The following is a 19,309-nucleotide window of genomic DNA, read 5'->3' as shown; positions in this document are numbered from 1 at the left end:
CTAATTTTCTTGAAGAGATCTCTAGTCTTTCCCATTCTATTATTTTCCTCTATTTCTTTGCACTGATCACTGAGGAAGGCTTTCTTATCTCTCCTTGCTATTCTTTTGGAACTCTGCATTCAAATGGGTATATCTTTCCTTCTCTCCTTTGCTTTTTGCTTCTCTTCTTTTCACAGCTATTTGTAAGGCCTCCCCAGACAGCCATTTTGCTTTTTTACATTTCTTTTTATTGGGGATGGTCTTGATCCCTGTTTCCTGTACAATGTCATGAACCTCCAGATCCATAGTTCATCAGGCACTCTGTCTATCAGATCTGGTCCCTTAAATCAATTTCTCACTTCCACTGTATAATCATAAGGGATTTGATTTAGGTCATACCTGAATGGTCTAGTGGTTTTCCCCACTTTCTTCAGTTTAAGTCTGAATTTGCCAATAAGGAGTTCATGATCTGAGCCACAGTCAGCTCCTGGTCTTGTTTTTGCTGACTGTATAGAGCTTCTCCATCTTTGGCTGCAAACAATATAATCAGTCTGATTTCGGTGTTGGCCATCTGGTGATGTCCATGTGTCGAGTCTTCTCTAGTGTTGTTGGAAGAGGGTGTTTGCTATGACCAGTGCATTCTCTTGGCAAAACTCTATTAGCCTTTGCCCTGCTTCATTCTGTACTCCAAGGCCAAATTTGCCTGTTACTCCAGGTGTTTCTTGACTTCCTACTTTTGCATTCCAGTCCCCTATAATGAAAAGGACATTGGGTATTAGTTCTAGAAGGTCTTGTAGGTTTTCATAGAACTGTTCAACTTCAGCTTCTTCAGTGTTACTGGTCGGGGCATAGACTTGGATTACCGTGATACTGAATGGTTTGCCTTGGAAATGAACAGAGATCATGCTGTCATTTTTGAGACTGCATCCAAGTACTGCATTTCCGACTCTTTTGTTGACTGTGATGGCTACTCCATTTCTTTTAAGGGATCCCTGCCCACAGTAGTAGATATAATGGTCATCTGAGTTAAATTCACCCATTCCAGTCCATTTTAGTTAGCTGATTCCTAGAATGTCGACGTTCACTCTTGCCGTCTCCTGTTTGACCACTTCCAATTTGCCTTGATTCATGGACCTAACCTTCCAAGTTCCTATGCAATATTGCTCTTTACAGCATTGGACCTTGCTTCTATCACCAGTCACATCCACAACTGGGTGTTGTTTTTGCTTTGGCTCAATCCCTTCATCCTTTCTGGAGTTATTTCTCCACTGATCTCCAGTAGCATATTGGGCACCTACTGACCTGGGGAGTTCATCTTTTATTGTCCTATCATTTTGCCTTTTCATACTGTTCATGGGGTTTTCAAGGCAAGAACACTGAAGTGGTTTGCCATTCCCTTCTCCAGTGGACCACATTCTGTCAGACCTCTCCACCATGACCTGACCATCTTGGCATGCCCTATATGGCATGGCTTAGTTTCATTGAGTTAGACAAGGCTGTGGTCCATCTGATCAGCTTGGCTAGTTTTCTGTGACCAACCTAGACAGCATATTAAAAAGCAGAGACACTACTTTGCTGACAAAGGTCTGTCTAGTAAAAGCTATGGTTTTTCCTGTAATCATGTATGGATGTGAGAGTTGGACTATAAAAAAAGCTGAGAGCCAAAGAATTGATGCTTTTGAACTGTGGTGTTGAAGAAGACTCATAAGAGTCCCTTGGACTGCAAAGAGATCAAACTAGTAAATTCTAAAGGAGATCAGTCCTGAATATTCTTTGGAACGACTGATGCTGAAGCTGAAACTCCAATACTTTGGCCATCTGATGTGAAGAACTGACTCATCGGAAAAGACCCTGATGCTGGGAAAGATTGAAGGCAGGAGGAGAAGGGGACAACAGAGGATGAGATGGTTTGATGGCATCACCAACTCAATGGACATGAGTTTGAGCAAGCTCCATGAGTTGGTGGTGGACCGGGAAACCTGGCGTGCTCCAGTTCCTAGGGTCGCAGAGCTGGACATGACTGAGTGACTGAAGTGAACTGAACTAGGAGACAGGCATTACCTCTGATGTGATCATTCCACTTCTCTGTACTGACCCTCGAGTGCTGATTCTCAGTACTGGCTGCACAACTGAACCAAATCGGAGGTAGGACCCAGATGTCTGCATCTCTTTTTAAAGCTCCCAAGGTGGTTGTTTGAAAACCTCTGGCCTGGAGAAGCTCCTACTTGTGTGCATACGGACACGTGTGTAAGGCTGTCTGGTGCAGTGGTACATATAATAGTGAGAAACTGCAAACAGCCTAGATGTTCCCAATTAGTCTTTAGAAGCTGAGATCAATGCATATGTATTAACATGGATAAATCTCAAAACCACAATGAAGAGCAAGTTTAAAATGACATGTTCAGCACAACATAATGTAAACTTAACATGTAAACAATACAATTTCTGGTTTATGATACAGACACATAAGATACAATATAAAAACACAAATGGGGAAGGTGTAAGTCAATAGCCTTCCTCAAGAGAGAAGGAAAACAGAATTAAAAAGGCAGAGGGCGGAGAAAACTTTGGGTGCATCTAATATTTTATTCTCTATTTCCTATAATATTCCATGTCTTGAAATAATATATCACAATCTTTTAAAATGCCACAGATGAATTATTGTGACTATTAAAAGGATAAGTTGGAATTTTATGACTGTCATGGAAAGACATCCAAAATTGATTGTGAAGTTAAAAAGAAATTTATGAACAGTATACACAGTATGGTCTCACTTATATTAAATATATATTTATATTGGCATGTTTATAGTATATAAATATAATAAACAGGCAGAGATTTCTATACTTTGAGATATTTATTTGAATTTGGAGGGATATATACCAAACTTATCTCTGAGGAGAGAAGTGAAATTGTTTAGCTTATATAACAATCAAGTATTATCAGAAAAAAACAGAAAAATTTTTATTAAAACAAAACCCAAAACACTCTAGTGGAAACCAGGAGACTTGAGCATAAAGCTCTCCAGACTCCACTTCTTCTCTCTCTTCTTATTCTGTAGGTAACAAGTGCATAGAGTAAACAATCCAAATCACGAAAAAAGAGTGAATAATAAAAAGTAAGTCTCCTTCCAGTCCCTGACCTTCAGTTTACTCCCCTCCCCTTAGGCAGCCACTGAAGCCAGATTCTCATGTCCCTGCCAGACATGGTCTATTCACAAGCAGACATGTATGTATTGATACATCATTACCTTATGTCTACACACACACTTGAATCACACCAGACTGTACAGCCTTTGTCTTCGGAGGAGCAGTTATCAGATGGGAATGTGTTCCCTAATACCTGCTTGATTTCGTGATATCCCTCACCATTCTGCCTGTGAGGCTGGGCTGTATGGCACATGTGTGAACATGCGGGCATGCTTCAGTCGCTTCAGTCGTGTCTGACTTTTAGCGACCCCATGGACTGTAGCCCGCCAGCCTCCCCTGTCCATGGGAGTCTCCAGGCAAGAATACTGGAGTGGGTTGCCATGACATCCTCCAGGGGACCTTCCCAACCCAGGGATCGAACCCGGGTCTCTTCCGTCTCCTGCACTGCAGGCGGATTCTTTTCCACTGAGCCACCAGGGAAGCCCTGTGGCACACATTTTCTTCTAAATAGCTTGAGAATTTAGGGAGAATTTCACAACCCATACTGAAGCATCACAAACTCAGGACTAGGAATTTCTGGGTTGAAAAATCAGCCTGTAAACATAGGTATAGGCTGAATCTGAAGTTTGGGATCTCCTAACAAAAGACTCCTGCTGGCACATTCATTTTCTGAAAAGCACCCTTTTATCACAGCTCCTCCCCAGCTGAAGATTGTTCAATGATCCCCCATTAATCATAAACTAAAGCTTGAACTCTCAGCTAGTATTCAGGGCCCCAAAATGCCCTTTCCCTGCCTGGCCCACCCCAACCAGGCCCCCTCCTCTCACATTCCTAACCCCTCCTCCTCTGTCTTGGGTTTCCCCACCTCTTCTACGTCTGGTCTTCTCTGCCTTCCGGATTTCAGAAATTAGAAGATAACTGAATTGGAAGGGCACTCATTCAACAAGCACTCTCTAAGCACCTACTGTGTGCCAGGTCCTAGGCAATCTGCCCACAACAGGTGACTTGGTCACACATAAGCGCCTCTCTCAGATTTTTGTACCAAGCTGATACTCAGGTGCTTCTCCATCTCAGGAGTCAGGCGGCTCATTCCTCCAATAGACTGTCGGTTTTTCAGGAGATCCTGCTACTCTTTTTGTCTCCACTCCCAGTGCTTTTCTGCCTGTGTGGGATCTAGAACCAAAGAGACAGCCTTGTTCTGGCCACTGTCTCTAATCTGCAGCTGAAGCCGGGCAGCCTCATCAGAGCCACACACCACATGTCTGTGTCTGTGTTAGTCTCACAGTCATGTCCAGCTCTTTAAGACCCCATAGACTGTAGCCCATCAGGCTCCTCTGTCCATGGGATTCTCCCAGCAGGAATATTGGGGTGGGTTGCCATTTCCTTCTCCAGGGGACTTTCCTGACCCAGGGATCAAACCAGGGTCTCCCTCATTGTAGGCAGATGTTTTACCGTCTGAGTTACTGCTGCTGCTGCTAAGTCACGTCAGTCGTGTCCGACTCTGTGCGACCCCATAGACGGCAGCCCACCAGGCTCCTCCGTCCCTGGGATTCTCCAGGCAAGAACACTGGAGTGGGTTGCCATTTCCTTCTCCAATGCATGAAAGTGAAAAATGAGTTACTAGGGAAGCCCAACACACCACTTGGGTGGACCTATTTCGGGCATACAGTCCACAAAATCCCCAGTCGTTATCCTAAGTACTCCAACCAAATCAAGTTCAGCACCTTCAAACTTGTGCAGCTGCATTTTTTGAATAGTGAGCCTTACATCAAACCTTGTGAGATCTTTTTGGATCCTGGTAGGTGGCTCAGTGATAAAGAATTTGCCTGCCAGTGCAGGAGATGCAGAAGGCCTGGGTGTGATCCCTGGGTTGAGAAGATCGCCTGGAGGAGGAAATGGCAACCCACTCCAGCATTCTTGCCTGGAGAGTCCCATGGATAGAGGAGCCTGGTGGGCTATAGTTCATGGGGTCTCAAAGAGTTTAACACGACTGAATGACTGAACATGCACACACACCCTTGCCCGTGAATTCATAATCATTGCCAAGTTACTATCTCCATTCCTTGTGTGTGACCCACTGACCTCCTCTGACCAAGGCAGTTATAAAATAAGTGAGGGGACAAGACTGAAGGCAGAGCCCTAGAATACACCACTGGGAGACTCCCCTCTGCTTGACTCGGGCCCACTGGCCCTGTCCTCTTGGGGCCTGACACACACCAGGGCCCCATGCCAGTTCCAGGGCCCTGATTCTGGCACCCAGCCTGGCCCACCTCCCCACCCAGATCCAACCAAGAAAGGCTGAAGAATGTGCCCAGGGCGACCGAGTCATCCACCCTAGGCCTGCCAACTGAGCGAATGACAGTGACTGCAAAAACTTGCATGAGAAAACATTCAAAAAAAAAACAATTAAAAAAAACACACCACAGTAAATTCTAAGCAGCCACAATGCAGCTACCAATGTCATCTAAGGTGACACAATGTGGTCACCAATGTCATCAGGGTGGGGTTTCACTTCTGGGTGCCCAATTTCAAGCCATTTTTACTAAAACGTTCATCTGCTCACTGTACAAACCCACACAGAACGCTAGGTGCCGAGCAAAGAGCGGGGCTGGGGGTTGGTGATGAATGAGATCTAGTCCCTGTCTTGGAGAGCTCGCAGTCTGATGAGGAAGGCAGACTCAAAAGCAAAATGAATAGTTCCAGGACAGACAGAGGCACACACAGGGTGCTGCGGTATAACCCTGACTGGGGCTCCCAGGGAGGACTTCCTGGAGAAGGTGATGTCGGAAGTGAGAAATGAAGGCCTGGCAGCCAAGAGAAGGCAGAGAGTGGGAAGAGCAAGCGCTCCAGTCAAACAGGGCCTTGTGCAGAGGCCTGGGCCAGACAGAAGGGGAGCCACAAGATTCCCCACAGTGCGACAGGGCTCGAGCAAGGCCAGGGGCCACGTCCAAAGGGTGACTCAAGGGCCTTGAGGCTGCCTAAGGTCTGCGGATGCCACTTCAAGTATCACTGACCCAGACAGAGGGAGGATAAGTCACAAGGCCCAGGACACAGTGGACACAGGAGCACCCTGCCGTCTTCCAACCACAGGGATGGAGGAGGCGACGCCTAGGGAGGACCGTCGCGGCTTGGGCACACTGCCAGGGCCCCTGGTGAAGCAAGAGGGTGGATTGAGCACCAGGAGGCGAGCGGTAAAATGAAGGGGGAATCAATGACAGGAAGACCTGTGGTCTGGGGTGAAGGGAAGCATAGAGACGGGGGTGGAGGTGGGCCACTCTGGGTATGAACCAACAGAAGACCTCCCCCAAAGGCTGCCCAAACACCCCGAGCAGCAGACTCCCTGCGGAACACAGAGACTTCTTCACGGCAGTGAAATAAGCTGTGACATTTAATGTAAGGGACTGCTGCCAACAGCACACAACGAAGTCACTTTCCACAAAGGGATAATTGAGGCTCCATGCAGGAGGGTTATTCCCTGTGCCAGGAGCTGACCGGCTGGTACTGAGGCTCAGGCCTCCCCCATCGGGGGCTCAGGCCCAGATGGGGCCCTTAGCACACGACACTGCCTGTCCGCTGCTCCACGTGGATGCAGCCGGGCAGCCTGGGGGTGACCTTCAGAGCCCCCTACCCTGCCCTGCACCACATCCACAGAGCTGGGCACAGAGGTGCGCCACCAGGTGACACCCGAGCCTCCCCTTCCCAGCTCCAGGCCACAGGCCCTGCCATGCCCACTTCTCACCAGGTGTGTCTATGCCTCTTTCCTGGTGTCCCATCATGGAACTGGCACCTGCCTCTGACCCTGCCTGCCACTCCTCCAGCCTCCCACCCCAAGGACTCACAGGAAGGCTGTTTGTGGAGCCCGCCTCCCCTGGAATGGACTCTGCTCATGGAGACTGGTGGCTGGACCTGGGGGCGGGGGTATTTTTCTGACGCCTCCTCGATTGACCTTTAATTACACTGTTTGCCCAGCTCCCCAAACCATTAACTTCCACCTCACAGCAATTGCACATCAATTAATGGAGGGCCTGCTCTGAGCTCGAGCTCAACACAATTAAGCGTGACAGTCCACAAATAAGAAAGAACTGAAGAATTAATTAAGGTCTAAACAAATTAATTACTAGTCCCCAATCAATTCCAATGCCAGCACACATGCTCCTGGGCTCACCGGCTTTCCTAACATCTCCACATATAAATAGAAACTGAGATTTCCCACATGATTGCTGTTCTAGACCAGGGCACGGCGAGGCTCTGAAACCACCTTGAGGGAGAGAATTGGCTGCAGTGAGCATCCTTGGGGCTTCCCACATACTCAGCACACACACACACAGACATTAGTTGCACACACGTGTGCACAGCCCTAGCTGAAAAACGAGGGGAGAACTGGTGGATTGCTCCTGGTGGCAGAGTGCTCCTGGTGGTGCAGTGTCTGGGGCCTGGCACACCCAGGGAAGACCTGTGGTGACTGTCACAGAGGCCCCCACAGGAAGGGGCTGAAGCAGGGTCTGGCCTGATGCCAGAGAGGGGTGGGAGCAGCAGGAATCAGGCGTCCTGTGCCCAGAGTCTCAAACCTCTCTCCTGGGCAGCAGTGGGGCACCTCCCGGACTTCAAGCTGGATCAGGACAGGGCAAAGTAGTAGAAAGAAGCAGCTGACCCCAAGAGCTTCCTTGCTGCCAGAGCCTGAGTCCCCAGCCCACCCAGGGGAGAGGGAGGAGGGGTGTGGCCACTGAGCCCAGGACACAGGGGCCCTCTCAGGACCCTCCCTCACCCTGAATGGGAGACCCTCCGCTGCTCCACCCTCCCGCCCCCACCCTGGCAATCGGCTTGAGTTGATCACTTTCACGTGCCTCAACCTGCTCCCCATGTGCACTGAGGGCTCCATGAGTTCTGTCTCTCCAATAGTCCAGGGGCCCAGAGGACCAACAAGCCCTGAGCAGACTTCTCAGCAGCCTTGACGGTGGCCAGCTGAGAGGTGGACGCCTGGAGGGCCTAGGCCCCGCCAGTGTGCAGTGAGGCAGACAGGTACTCTGTCTGGCTGGAGGCCCCAGAGGATAAGGTGCAGGAGGCCAAGTGCAGGACTATTCAGTGGCTTGAGGGGACCAGGGGGCTTTTAAGCCCCTGGGGGGTAAGGTGCATGCCCATTTACCCTGAACACTACTGTGTCTGTCTCAGCTAGGGGAGTCAGCAAATGCCATTGTAGGTGGACCTAGGATAGGCACTGGAGGCCAGAGAGATGGAAGCTCACATGTCGGGGAGGAGAGAAGGGGCAGGGTGTGGAGGCCAGGCACACAGCCAGGACTGGACCACAGTGTGAGGAAGCAGGAAGAAAGGGCCCGTTGCTGTTAGGATCCTGGTGAGCTAGGACCATCAGGGCTGCAGATGTCACCATGGACACCCCGTGCAACTGGCTAGGGACACGCAAGACTGCAAGACCCTCTGTGACAGCCGGACCAGGCTCCTCCCCAGCAATAAGATAGGAGAGGAATCAGCTGGAGCCAAAAGAGGGACAGGTCGGAAAGCCTCGGAAGGGGTCAAACCTGAAAGCAGGGGCCCTCCTCCTGAGGGAGCCCCCAGAGAGGTTAAGACCACTTCCAAGGTCACACAGCAAGATAGCTGGCTGAGCAAGGCTGCAATGGGTCCTGGTACAGTCCTTATCTGAAGTCTGGCTCAAGGACAGATTAAATCTTGGCTGAGACCAAGATCCAGTCCAATGCAGCTGAGAGCTGCCCCCTCCTCAGGCTGCATCTGACCCCCAGCTCAGGACAGCGAGGAACACAGGTTCGGCTGCTGTGTTCACTCAATTAGGCCCCTTAACAAAGTCAGATCTAAAGAGTTATTCCATTAATGGCCCACACCAGAAATAGCTGAGAGTTCATTAAAAGTGTGGAGTTGCTATAGCAATTATCTGGGTCGGCTGAGGATCAGCCGGGTGGCTGGTCCTGGGAGTTCGTTAGCCTCCGGGCCCACAAGGAGGTGGGGCTGCTCAACAATGATCTCTCACCTACTCACAGAGACTTTTCAGGTGCTTCAAAGCCCTTTCTGAAGAACAGAGCTAGTCTGCGGTCTCATCTGCTCCTCACTCAGCTCAAGGCTGTGGAAAGGTAGGTACTGGTGCCCACGTCTTACAGATGGGCAAGCTGAGTCCTGGAGGTGAAGAACAGGGTTGGGACCATGAGCTTGGGTCTCACGCCCCGCTCTTCAGACTGAGTCTTGGCACCAGGGAGCTCACGGGACCTCTTGCCCGGGCAGCTTTATTCTCTGGCATCAGATGGGGGACTCGATGTTGTGGTTCAAGCACTTGTTTCTCCTCTTGTACCTTCTCCCCAAGTAAGGTGTAGGCTTCTTAAGAGCCTGGCTGGGCTTTATGGTGAATTCATGACTCCCAAGACCAGCAAAGGCTCTGCTGAAAGCAAGTGAAAGCACCCACACACACACACACACACACACACACACACACACACACACACACACACACACACCCCACCCCCACCCCCACACCCACACACACCCTCCATGACTAGCCTTGAACCTTCTTTTGTGTCAGGAACCCGAGGCCCCTACACCCCTCTCCAAATAATGTCTCTAAAGTTTATGCTTTACAAGCCAAATAAGTGGGATAACAAGGAGATTATATTGAAATAAATCATCAAAATATTTTTTCAATTGTGATATAGTAAATAGATGTGCTTTTAAACTACTGAATTAAAAAAAACAAGATCTTTAAGTGGATCTTTTAACTTATAATTTGGGGTGAGTGTTAAGCACAAATGGTATTTTTAAGATCTCTGTAACAACTGTAATATGACATGAAAATACCTGTGATTTCTACTGGTGAGAGTCACGGTCCTGCTCTCTACTGCAATGTGCTGCCTATATTCATAATGGAAGGAAATGTTACATTTCAGTTTGTTGTTTAGTTGCTTGGTCGTGTCCAGTCCTTTTGTGACCCCATGGACTGTAGCCCGCAGGGTTCCTCTCTCTGTGGGATTTCCCAGCAAGAACACTGGCGTGGGTTGCCGTTTCCTTCTCCGGAGGACCTTTCCAACCCAGGGAGTGAACCCACATCTCCCGTGTTGGCAGGCGGATTCTTTACCCCGTCACTCTTTTTTCTCTCTGCACATATTTTCCTCCAGTTGCCCCAGGCAGAACTCCCCCCACCGCAGCGTCAAGAGAGGCCTGGAGGGGCCTTCCAGCTCCCCAGAGCCCAGCAGCCCATGTTCCCAGACATTCCTGTGCACACATGCACAGAAGCTCCTTGCTGTGCAAGGCTTACCTACAGCAGGGAATGGCACAAATCTCTGGACGAGAAGGCGGGTGGCCGGGGTGAACTTGTTGGCTTTCTGAACCAGGACATTAAGGCCCACCTTCGAAAGAGAAAACAGAAAGAGTGTGTGCTGCTGCAGCAGCCTGGGGAGGGAGGGGCAGGCAGGGGAAGAGCAGAGAGCGAGGGCCACCATTTTGCCCTACAACTGCACCCTCAGCCCCACCTGAGGCTGCCGAGCCCCAGTGCGGCTCCTTCAGGCATCACTGCCCAGGCGGCCCAGTGAGCCGGCCTGGGAGACAGCTGCACACAGGCACGCAGGCACACAGCCTCCCTGGGGACAGGACAAGGGATGGTAGGACGGTTGCTGCTAGAAGAATATATAAGCTGGAAGTAGGGGAAGTATAGGACGCCCCTCACTCCTACTCAGCTTTTTTTAAATTTTTTATTTTATACTGGAGTGTGGGTGTGTGTGTTAAATTGCTTCAGTCGTATCTGACTCTTTGCGACCCAATGGAATAGACCGCCAGGCTCTTCTGTCTATGGGATTCTCCAGGCAAGCATACTGGAATGGATTGCCATTTCCTTCTCCAGGGGATCTTCCTGACCCAGGGATCAAACTCGCCTTTCTTGTCTCCTGCGTTGGCAGGCCGGGTTCTTTACTCGAGCCACCTGGGAAGCATAGCTGATTAACAAAGCTGTGTTGGTTTCAGGTGTATAGTAATGTGATTCATTTACACATATTTATCTACTCTTTTTCAAATTCTTTTCCTACTCAGATTGTTATATAATATTGGGAAGAATTCCCTGTGCTATACAGTACGACCTTACTGGTTATCCATTTTAAATATAGCAGTGGGTACGTGTCCATCTCCCAGCCCCCCAACCTTTGCCCTCCCTGCCCGGTAACTGGCAGTTCCTTCTCTAAGTCTGTGAATCTTTTGTCTTCCAGCGTGTTAAGCGCCACATTTCTGGGGTCCCACTGTGAGCCCAGCCATAGGCCTGGCCAGACTGGAGGGCTCAACACAGGGAGACGCATAGCTGACTGGAGAGCTAAGCAGAGCCGCCCAGAGCAGGATGGGGGCTCAGAGGGCACCCTGGGCTCCGTGACCACCTTCAGACTCGAGCTCCCTTCACTCAGTCCAGGACGTCTGGGCCTGCCTTGCCTTTTCCATGGGCACTCCCAACTCCAGTCCACCCCCTACACTGACCCTCATCTTCCTAGAACACAGGTTCAATCATATCCACCTCCCTGCGGCCTGTGAAAGAGCCGCCATCTCCATGCAGCAGTCGTGGCCTTCATAACCTCCCTTTCCCACTCCTCCAGAGCCCCATTCTCTCTCTCCACGGTCCAGTCGGCTGGTCACCAACAGTACGTGCGTCTCCCACCCCAGGGCCTTTGCCCATGCTGGTCCCTGCGCCCCGAACCCCCTCCTTCTTCTGCTCAGTCCCCGCCTGTCCTTTAAGGCCCACCTCTGCACTCCACCTCCCGTGTCACTCACGCTGGGAGTCATTCAACCTTTGTCTGCCTTGGTTTCCTTGTCTGTAAAAAGGGATGATAACATCTGGCAGCACCAGGGCTGCTGTGAGGATGTACGCACAGTGCCTGGCATGAGCATGGCACATAAGAGGCATCAGTGAAAGAACCTAGGTAGGAGGGATGTCACCTCTCCCAGCAGAAAGTCACTCCCTCGCATATCACTCCCCTCATCCCCAGCACTCACTACCCTGTGAGTCTGTGAGCCTGGCGCCCTGGCCAGACTGAGAGGGAGGGACTGTGCCTTCCTCGTCTTTGGATGTCTGGGCACATAATACAGGCTCAGCAAAGCACTGGCTGAGGAATAAATGCAAGAAAACAACAAACAAGTGGATGGATGGAGAGACCAGCAATGGCTGGAGGAGGAGCATCCTGGAGAAGGGGGGATTGGGCTGGGGAGGACTCCGGTGGGAAGACAGGCATGAGCGCAGACACCGGGAGACACAAGAGGAGCCTGTGGTCTAGATGAAGGCTGTGTAGAAGCCTCTGCTCCCCCAAACCGAGGCCAGAGCCAGGCCTCCCCTGGGGGCCTCCTGGCCTGACAGGACCACGGACAGCCTGCTCTCAGTCTGGTACACCCGGCGGCTCAGCAGGCCACCCTGCACCCGCAGCCCTGGCTCTGGCCTCAACCTTCTGGGTTGTCGGGGAGAGGCAGAGCCTTGGGAAGGCCTCCAGGGCATCAGGGTGGATGCCGCAGCAATCAAATCAGGCCATGGCCTGGCACAAATGGCCCAGACCAGGCTGCAACTGTAAGACCCGGGAAGAGAGCAAGTGCCAGCCCACCAGCTGTGGGCAGCCCGAGACCCCACACTAGGAGCTGCCGGGCAAACCCAGCCTGGGCTCTCGGGGGCCTGGCTTTCATTTGAAGCCTCAAGCTGGTGGTCAGAGTCCAATTCTCGTCCTCTCTGCCTGCTTAAGGGGAGGCAGGGAGACTCACGGGAGCTTGGACACACTTCGGGGGCAGGGCAGTGCAGGTGGGTAGGCTGAGGGGATGCCAGCCCACCCTGGGTCCCGCAACCCTGCTACACAGAGGGAACTCACCAAGGTCAGGTCTCCCACTCAAACAGCAAGTGACTATTTTGGTGACTCAGAAATGGTCACCCCCAAGCCCCCCAAAATACCAGGGGTATGTTCTTACAGAAAGCCAGTCTAGAAGGAGGACACAGGCAGGTGTAAGTGATGAGGAAGGAGGAGGAAAGGGCGTGTGGAGATGCCAGGCCAAGTGCTGAGCTCGTCACATGAAATATCTTACTCCAGTCCCTAGTGCTAGCCTTAGAGACAGGGCGCGTTGCCCTTGAACAGACTCAGGGAAGTTCAGGCAGATTCAGAGAGGTGAAGTGACTGCTCAAACACAGACACTGTTATGAGGCAGGTAACACTAGGACTCAAGCCCACAGTCTGCTGATTCCAAAGCTTTGCTCTTGGCCACAGCGCTATTTCCTTTCCAACTGTCGTCTATCTCAGTCAGGAATGTCCGACAGCCCATTTTTTAAAGTGATGACAAGCCATTTCAGACTGGCTGTCTATAGCTCAAAAGCCTCCCTGAAAAGGCCAGCCTGGGGCTGAGGCCCAGGTGAGCGGAAGGCAGCTTCAGGTGGAGAACATGGGGCCCTTGAGCCACCTCTTAAACCTGGCAGCTAGAAAAATGAAGGTCTGGGTTCAAAACCCTCTGCATTTGTTTGGAAAGACGCGGGGAGTGCTGGAGGAATGGGCAGCCGGAGAAGCCAGCAGGGAGCTGGAGCCCTTCCCCACGCAGCCTTCTGGGGACAGGCCAGGCTGGTGGTGGGGGAGGGCAGGAAGGAATAGGGGCCATTGGTTGGAGCAAACACTCAGACTTGCCTGCTGCCCTCAACCCTTCCCCACACTTGGCTGACTGTTCTTCCCAGCGGCTAGGATTAGCACAGCCCAGGATGATGACCCAGCCTGTCTCCCCCAGGGAGGGGGCTGGGACCAGAGAGGTTTGGTATACGTAGTTGCAAGCTTGCTAGGAACCCATGAAGTCACTCTGTCCACTCATTGAGGATGGGCCTGGTGGCAAGAAGGCATGAATACAGGTGAGGCCTCAACCCAGATCTTATTGTCCCAGCAATTAGGATGGCCACAGTCTGGGAAGGAACCAGGGTGGGCTACAGACTGGGGGTTGGGAGCCCGTCTGTTCTGGTTCCTCGGGGACCCTTTGGCCTGGAACATTTGGTAGAGCCAAATTAAAATTAAAAAGCCAAGTGGCTGATGGCTCTGAATGCCAGCTCGCTTTCCCTGGCATGGTGGGTCCTGTTTAAGGGAACCAGCTGGTATTAATGGCACACAACTCATCACGAACAGCAGCTAGCGATCAGAAAAATCTGAGCTAATAATCGGGTTCGGGAAAGATAATGAGATATGGAACAGTCACTACTGAGGGTCCCCCAGGGTTTGTTTTAACAGCCTCCAGATAAACCACAAAATAGAAATTAACCAAACAGGGGCTCCATTTTGGTGGAGGGGAGCACAAACAGGATGGGGATTTTATATAAGAATTCCCCATGGGGCCAGCGGCAGGGGGCCTGGGAGAAGCCAGAGCCCAGGACCCGTGGACAGCAGATTGGGCTGAGAGAGCAGTGGACCCACCTTTGTCCAAGCTCTCGCTCCCGGGAGGGTGGATTTGCCATGGGCAGCTGAGGGCACAAGATGGGGAGGAGGGAAGTCTGGCTCCCTGGCAGACCCCCACAATGGAGACAAATGCTGCCCGGCACAAGAACTGGGGAGGGGTGGGAGACCCGCGTCCCAAGACCTTCAGTGTCATCGGGGAACACAGCTGATAACTGTCTCCTTGAGCAGGAGGGTCCTTCCAGGCCAACACCAGCCTAGCTTCTGCAAGGCCAGAGATGAGACATCGGATGGGGTTGGAACAATGCCTGTGTCCTCCACTCCAGCCCACACATCTGGCCCCCTGCAGGATGCCTCTATCTCCATGGGCTTCAGGCAATCCACCTGCACACATGGCAAATGAGGGTCATCTTGATCTTCCTTACCCACATCCTGTCTGCCTCTCCCATTCCCAGCTCAGCTCTTCAAGCCAGAACCCTAGCGGTCTACCTGGACAGGAGCCTCTGCTACCCCACACCCAGCTCTGTGTGCTGGGTGTCTTAAGTACAGCTAACTCTCTCTCTCTCTCTCTGCTCAAGCCCACCATTTAGCTTAAGCACCCATCACTTCTCCCTGGACAACTGCCCACCTCCTAACTGGGCTCCCTACTTGCACTCTTGACCCTTCTAATCCACTGTCTAATACACAGCAGCCAGAGTGGAACCAACACGCGTGAGTCTCTCAGTGGTTTCACTGCATTTAAGACCCACACGGCCCAAGCTGACCACCTGGCCATGCTTGCAAGGCTCTGGTCACCTCAGCCCCACCCTGCTCCTCCAATGAGCCAGTTCCCTCCCTCCTTCTCTCCCACCTTTTCTCAAAAGCCCTGCCCTCTCTCAGCTTCCTCACTTTTCAGCTTGAACATCAGGCCTTCAGAGGGGCCTCCTCTTCACTCAGGGCTCCCCCTTTTTACAGCCTCTCACGAAACCTGGAGCTCTTCTTTCCACATACCCATCACAGTCCCTAAGTTCATTGATTTACTTCTTAAAACGTTGGGAATCAAAGTAACACATGTGTATTATTTAAAACAGAATTATATGGAAATATTGTTATCTGTGGACACTTTACTAAGCATCCATCTTTCCCCATAGGCCCTAAAGTGCTGGGCACAGGGCCTTTGTACACTCTTATTCCTCATGGAATTTCTGGTGCCTGATGAAATGAGTAGGTGCTTAATAAATGTTTCTAGATAAATCAAGTGACTGATTTCTGAAGCAGAAAAAAAAAAAAAAAGAGCCGCAAATGAGACTTGCCTTGTGCAGCCACTGCTGTCCACCTCGGCAAACACAGCTCTATGGGGCCAGATCCACATGCAGGGCTAAGACCACCTGAGCGGATGGTATATCCACTCTGCCAGGAGGAGGAGCTTTGAGGGGGCATGTGCCCTCCCCCAGGGCTATGAAGGCTTCTGAGAAAGGGGATGCCCAACTGAGCCCTGAGGGAGGGTAGGAAGCAGCCAGGCAAGAAGGGAGGGGGACTCTGCAGGCTGCAGGAATATGAAATACCAGGTTGTCTGCAGCCAGTTCTGCAGACTAACAGCACCTGCCATAAGGGGTCCAAGGCGCCCTGGAGGACAATAGACGGAGCACATCTGAAAGGAGGGATGGCGTGAGGTCAGAATTTAGGATCTGCTTTTGGGTGGTGGATAATAAAATAACCAAGTGGTCATACAACCAAGTATGACAGTTGGACCATAAAGAAGGCTGAGTGCCGAAGAAACTGTGGTGTTGGAGAAGACTCTTGAGATTCCCTTGGACTGCAAGATCAAATCAGTCAATTCAAAACCAAATCAACCCTGAACATTCATTGGAAGGACTGATGCTAAAGCTGAAGCTCCAATACTTTGGCCACTTGATGGGAAGAGCTGACTCATTAGAAAAGACCCTGATGCTGGAAAAGATTGAAGGCAGGAGGAGAAGGGGACAACAGAGGATGAGATGGTTGGATGGATCACTGACTCAATGGACATGAGTTTGAGCAAGCTCTGGGAGACAGTGAAGGACAGGGAAGCCTGGCGTGCTGCAGGCCATGGGGTCACAAAGAGCAGGACACGACTGAGCTACTGAACAACAACAACAAAGTGGCCAGGGGTTTTTGCGGGCCCTGGTGGAGCAAGGGCTGGTACAGGTCAAGGCATCGCCGAGGTACCAAAATTGCCCACCAGAGGGCGTGCATTGATCCAATAGAATAAAATCGATAGCAACCAGTGGACCCTGAGCCTCTATGGAGGTCAGTTTGTCCTGCAACCCCAATCAGGCTGTTGCTTGGCAACAGGTCCAAGAGCAAAGGGCCAAGGTGGCCAGGACAGAGTTGTGCACAGGTTCAAACACCAGTCAGCTCCAGCTGCAGCTGTGTAGCTTCTTTGCTAGCAATAGTGACCAACACTGACCCCTGAACCATGCCCCAGAGGAACCTGCTGGCCACTTACAGGAAAACCAATTATATCAGACCCCTTCTGTCTAGGAAGGGACAACAACTTGTCCTCCCCAGGCTAGATGTGGAGCCGATATCTGTGTCAGACTTGTCACTGCCAGCATCACCATCTGCAGGCTTCCGGAACACTTCAGATTCTGATGCAGGTTCCATACAATGGGCCCTCCAACCTGGAAGCCACACAGAGTGACAGCAGAGAGGCAACAGTCTGGTCTGGATTCTCAGGCTGTTGGTCTCCTAACTCCATCAGGCTCAGAGAAGAGTATCTGGGCCTGAGCTACACCCTGGACCACAGAGGACACCCAGAGCTACACCTTGGACATGAGGACACCCAGAGATATACCTTGGACCATGAGGACACCCAGAGCTATACCTTGGGTTGCAGATCACACCCTGAGCTACACTCTGGACCATGAGGACACCCTGAGCTACACCCTGGAACACAGAGGATACCCTGAGCTACACTCTGGACCATAAGGACACCCAGAGCTATACCCTGGACCACAGAGGATACCCAGAGCTATACCCTGGACCACAGAGCATACCCTGAGCTACACCCTGGACCACAGAGGATACCCAGAGCTATACCCTGAGCTACACCCTGGACCACAGAGGATACCCTGAGCTACACCCTGAGCTACACCCTGGACTGCAGAGGACACCCAGAGCTACACCCTGGACCACAGAGGATACCCAGAGATACACCCTGAGCTACACCCTGGACTGTAGAGCACACCCTGAGCTACACCCTGAGCTACACCCTGGACCACAGAGGATACCCAGAGCTATACCCTGAGCTACACCCTGGACTGCAGAGGACACCCAGAGCTACACCCTGGACCACAGAGGATACCCAGAGATACACCCTGAGCTATACCCTGGACCACAGAGCACACCCTGAGCTACACCCTGAGCTACACCCTGGACCACAGAGGATACCCAGAGCTATACCCTGAGCTACACCCTGGACCACAGAGGATACCCAGAGCTATACCCTGGACCGTAGAGCACACCCTGAGCTACACCCTGGACTGTAGAGCACACCCTGAGCTACACCCTGAGCTACACCCTGGACTGTAGAGCACACCCTGAGCTACACCCTGAGCTACACCCTGGACTGCAGAGGACACCCAGAGCTACACCCTGGACCATGAGGACACCCTGAGCTACACCCTGAGCTACACCCTGGACCATGAGGACACCTGGAGATACACCCTGGACCATGAAGACACCTGAAGCTACATCCTGGACCGTGAGGACACCCTGACCTACACCGTGGACCATGAGGACACTCTGACCCACACCCTGGGCTGCAGAGCACACCCTGTCCTACACCCTGGACCATGAGGACACCTGGAGCTACACCCTGGACCATGAAGACACCTGAAGCTACATCCTGGACCATGAGGACACTCTGATCTACACCCTGGACCGCAGAGGGCTCCTGCTGAAGACGCTGATAAAGACACTGAGGCACAGAAGCGAAGTCAAGGACAGACACTATTTTACTGACACAAAGCCACTTCTTTCTTCCTGCTTCCCTGTGGTGTAGGGTGGTTAGAAAAGTCAGGCTGTGCTGTTGGCTCCCCACTGGAGGAACTCTTACCCTGCCCCCTGGTAAACAAGTCTCTCCCAGGTGCTCTGAGACCAGAGGGGACTGCAACAAAACTTTTGAGGGGCTCTTTAAGTGTAACAAGGGGTTGCACTCTACCCACCTGCATACTTGGTTTCTGGGTGTTCTGCAAGACTACACCTGACTCACTCTGTGCTTGAGCGAGTGGTGTCCTCCGTGGTCCAGGGTGTAGCTTAGGTTGTGCCGTAGGAGATGCCTAGCAAGTTGAAGGCGCTCCGTAAGTATTACCCACTATGATTACTTGCCAGTCTGACTACCACGGGGGCACAGAGCTCCAGTAAGCAATGGGAAGTGGGAGGGGTGGGGATCAGCCCAGGCAGCCCCTGGGATACTTCCTTGTGTCCACTGACTAGGTTAACAGACAACCACTGTATCCTGTACAGAAGGGACCCTCCAGGGCCCAGGCCCTTTAGGAACAGAGGTCAGCACTTCTCCAACAGGGAAAGCCTTTGTCCAGTGAAGACCCGGCTGAAGGTGAAGTGTCTGAGGATCAGGCATGAAGCAACGCTCATCCTCTGCTCTGCCATCCAGCTCCTGACTGTTCACGTGAGCCTTTAGCCCTGTGCCCTCTCTGGCCCCAAGTCCACTCTTAACCGGGACCCCATGTCCAGACAGGTGGTCCATCTACTGGCCCTGCCAACCACTCACAACTTCCCCTGCAACCCTCTTCTGTCCACACCCTCTGCGATGCCCCC

The 19,309-nt window shown here is 51.8% G+C and overlaps 1 protein-coding gene across 1 annotated transcript in view; it reads right to left on the bottom strand.

The window, feature by feature from the left end:
• The window catches only part of LOC128055849 (rab11 family-interacting protein 5-like), a 171,002-nt gene that overhangs the window by 35,156 nt on the left and 116,537 nt on the right, over window positions 1–19,309 (bottom strand). The window contains exon 12 of the mRNA XM_052648406.1: window positions 10,399–10,489. Within this exon, the coding sequence (XP_052504366.1) occupies window positions 10,399–10,489 (91 nt within the window). The remainder of the gene's footprint in view (window positions 1–10,398; window positions 10,490–19,309) is intronic.

The sequence above is a fragment of the Budorcas taxicolor genome, chromosome 11 (genome assembly GCF_023091745.1).
Source record: "Budorcas taxicolor isolate Tak-1 chromosome 11, Takin1.1, whole genome shotgun sequence".
Lineage (NCBI taxonomy): Eukaryota > Metazoa > Chordata > Mammalia > Artiodactyla > Bovidae > Budorcas > Budorcas taxicolor.
Note: the sequence above shows the minus strand (reverse complement) of the source record. Positions and strands in the feature narration are given on the sequence as shown.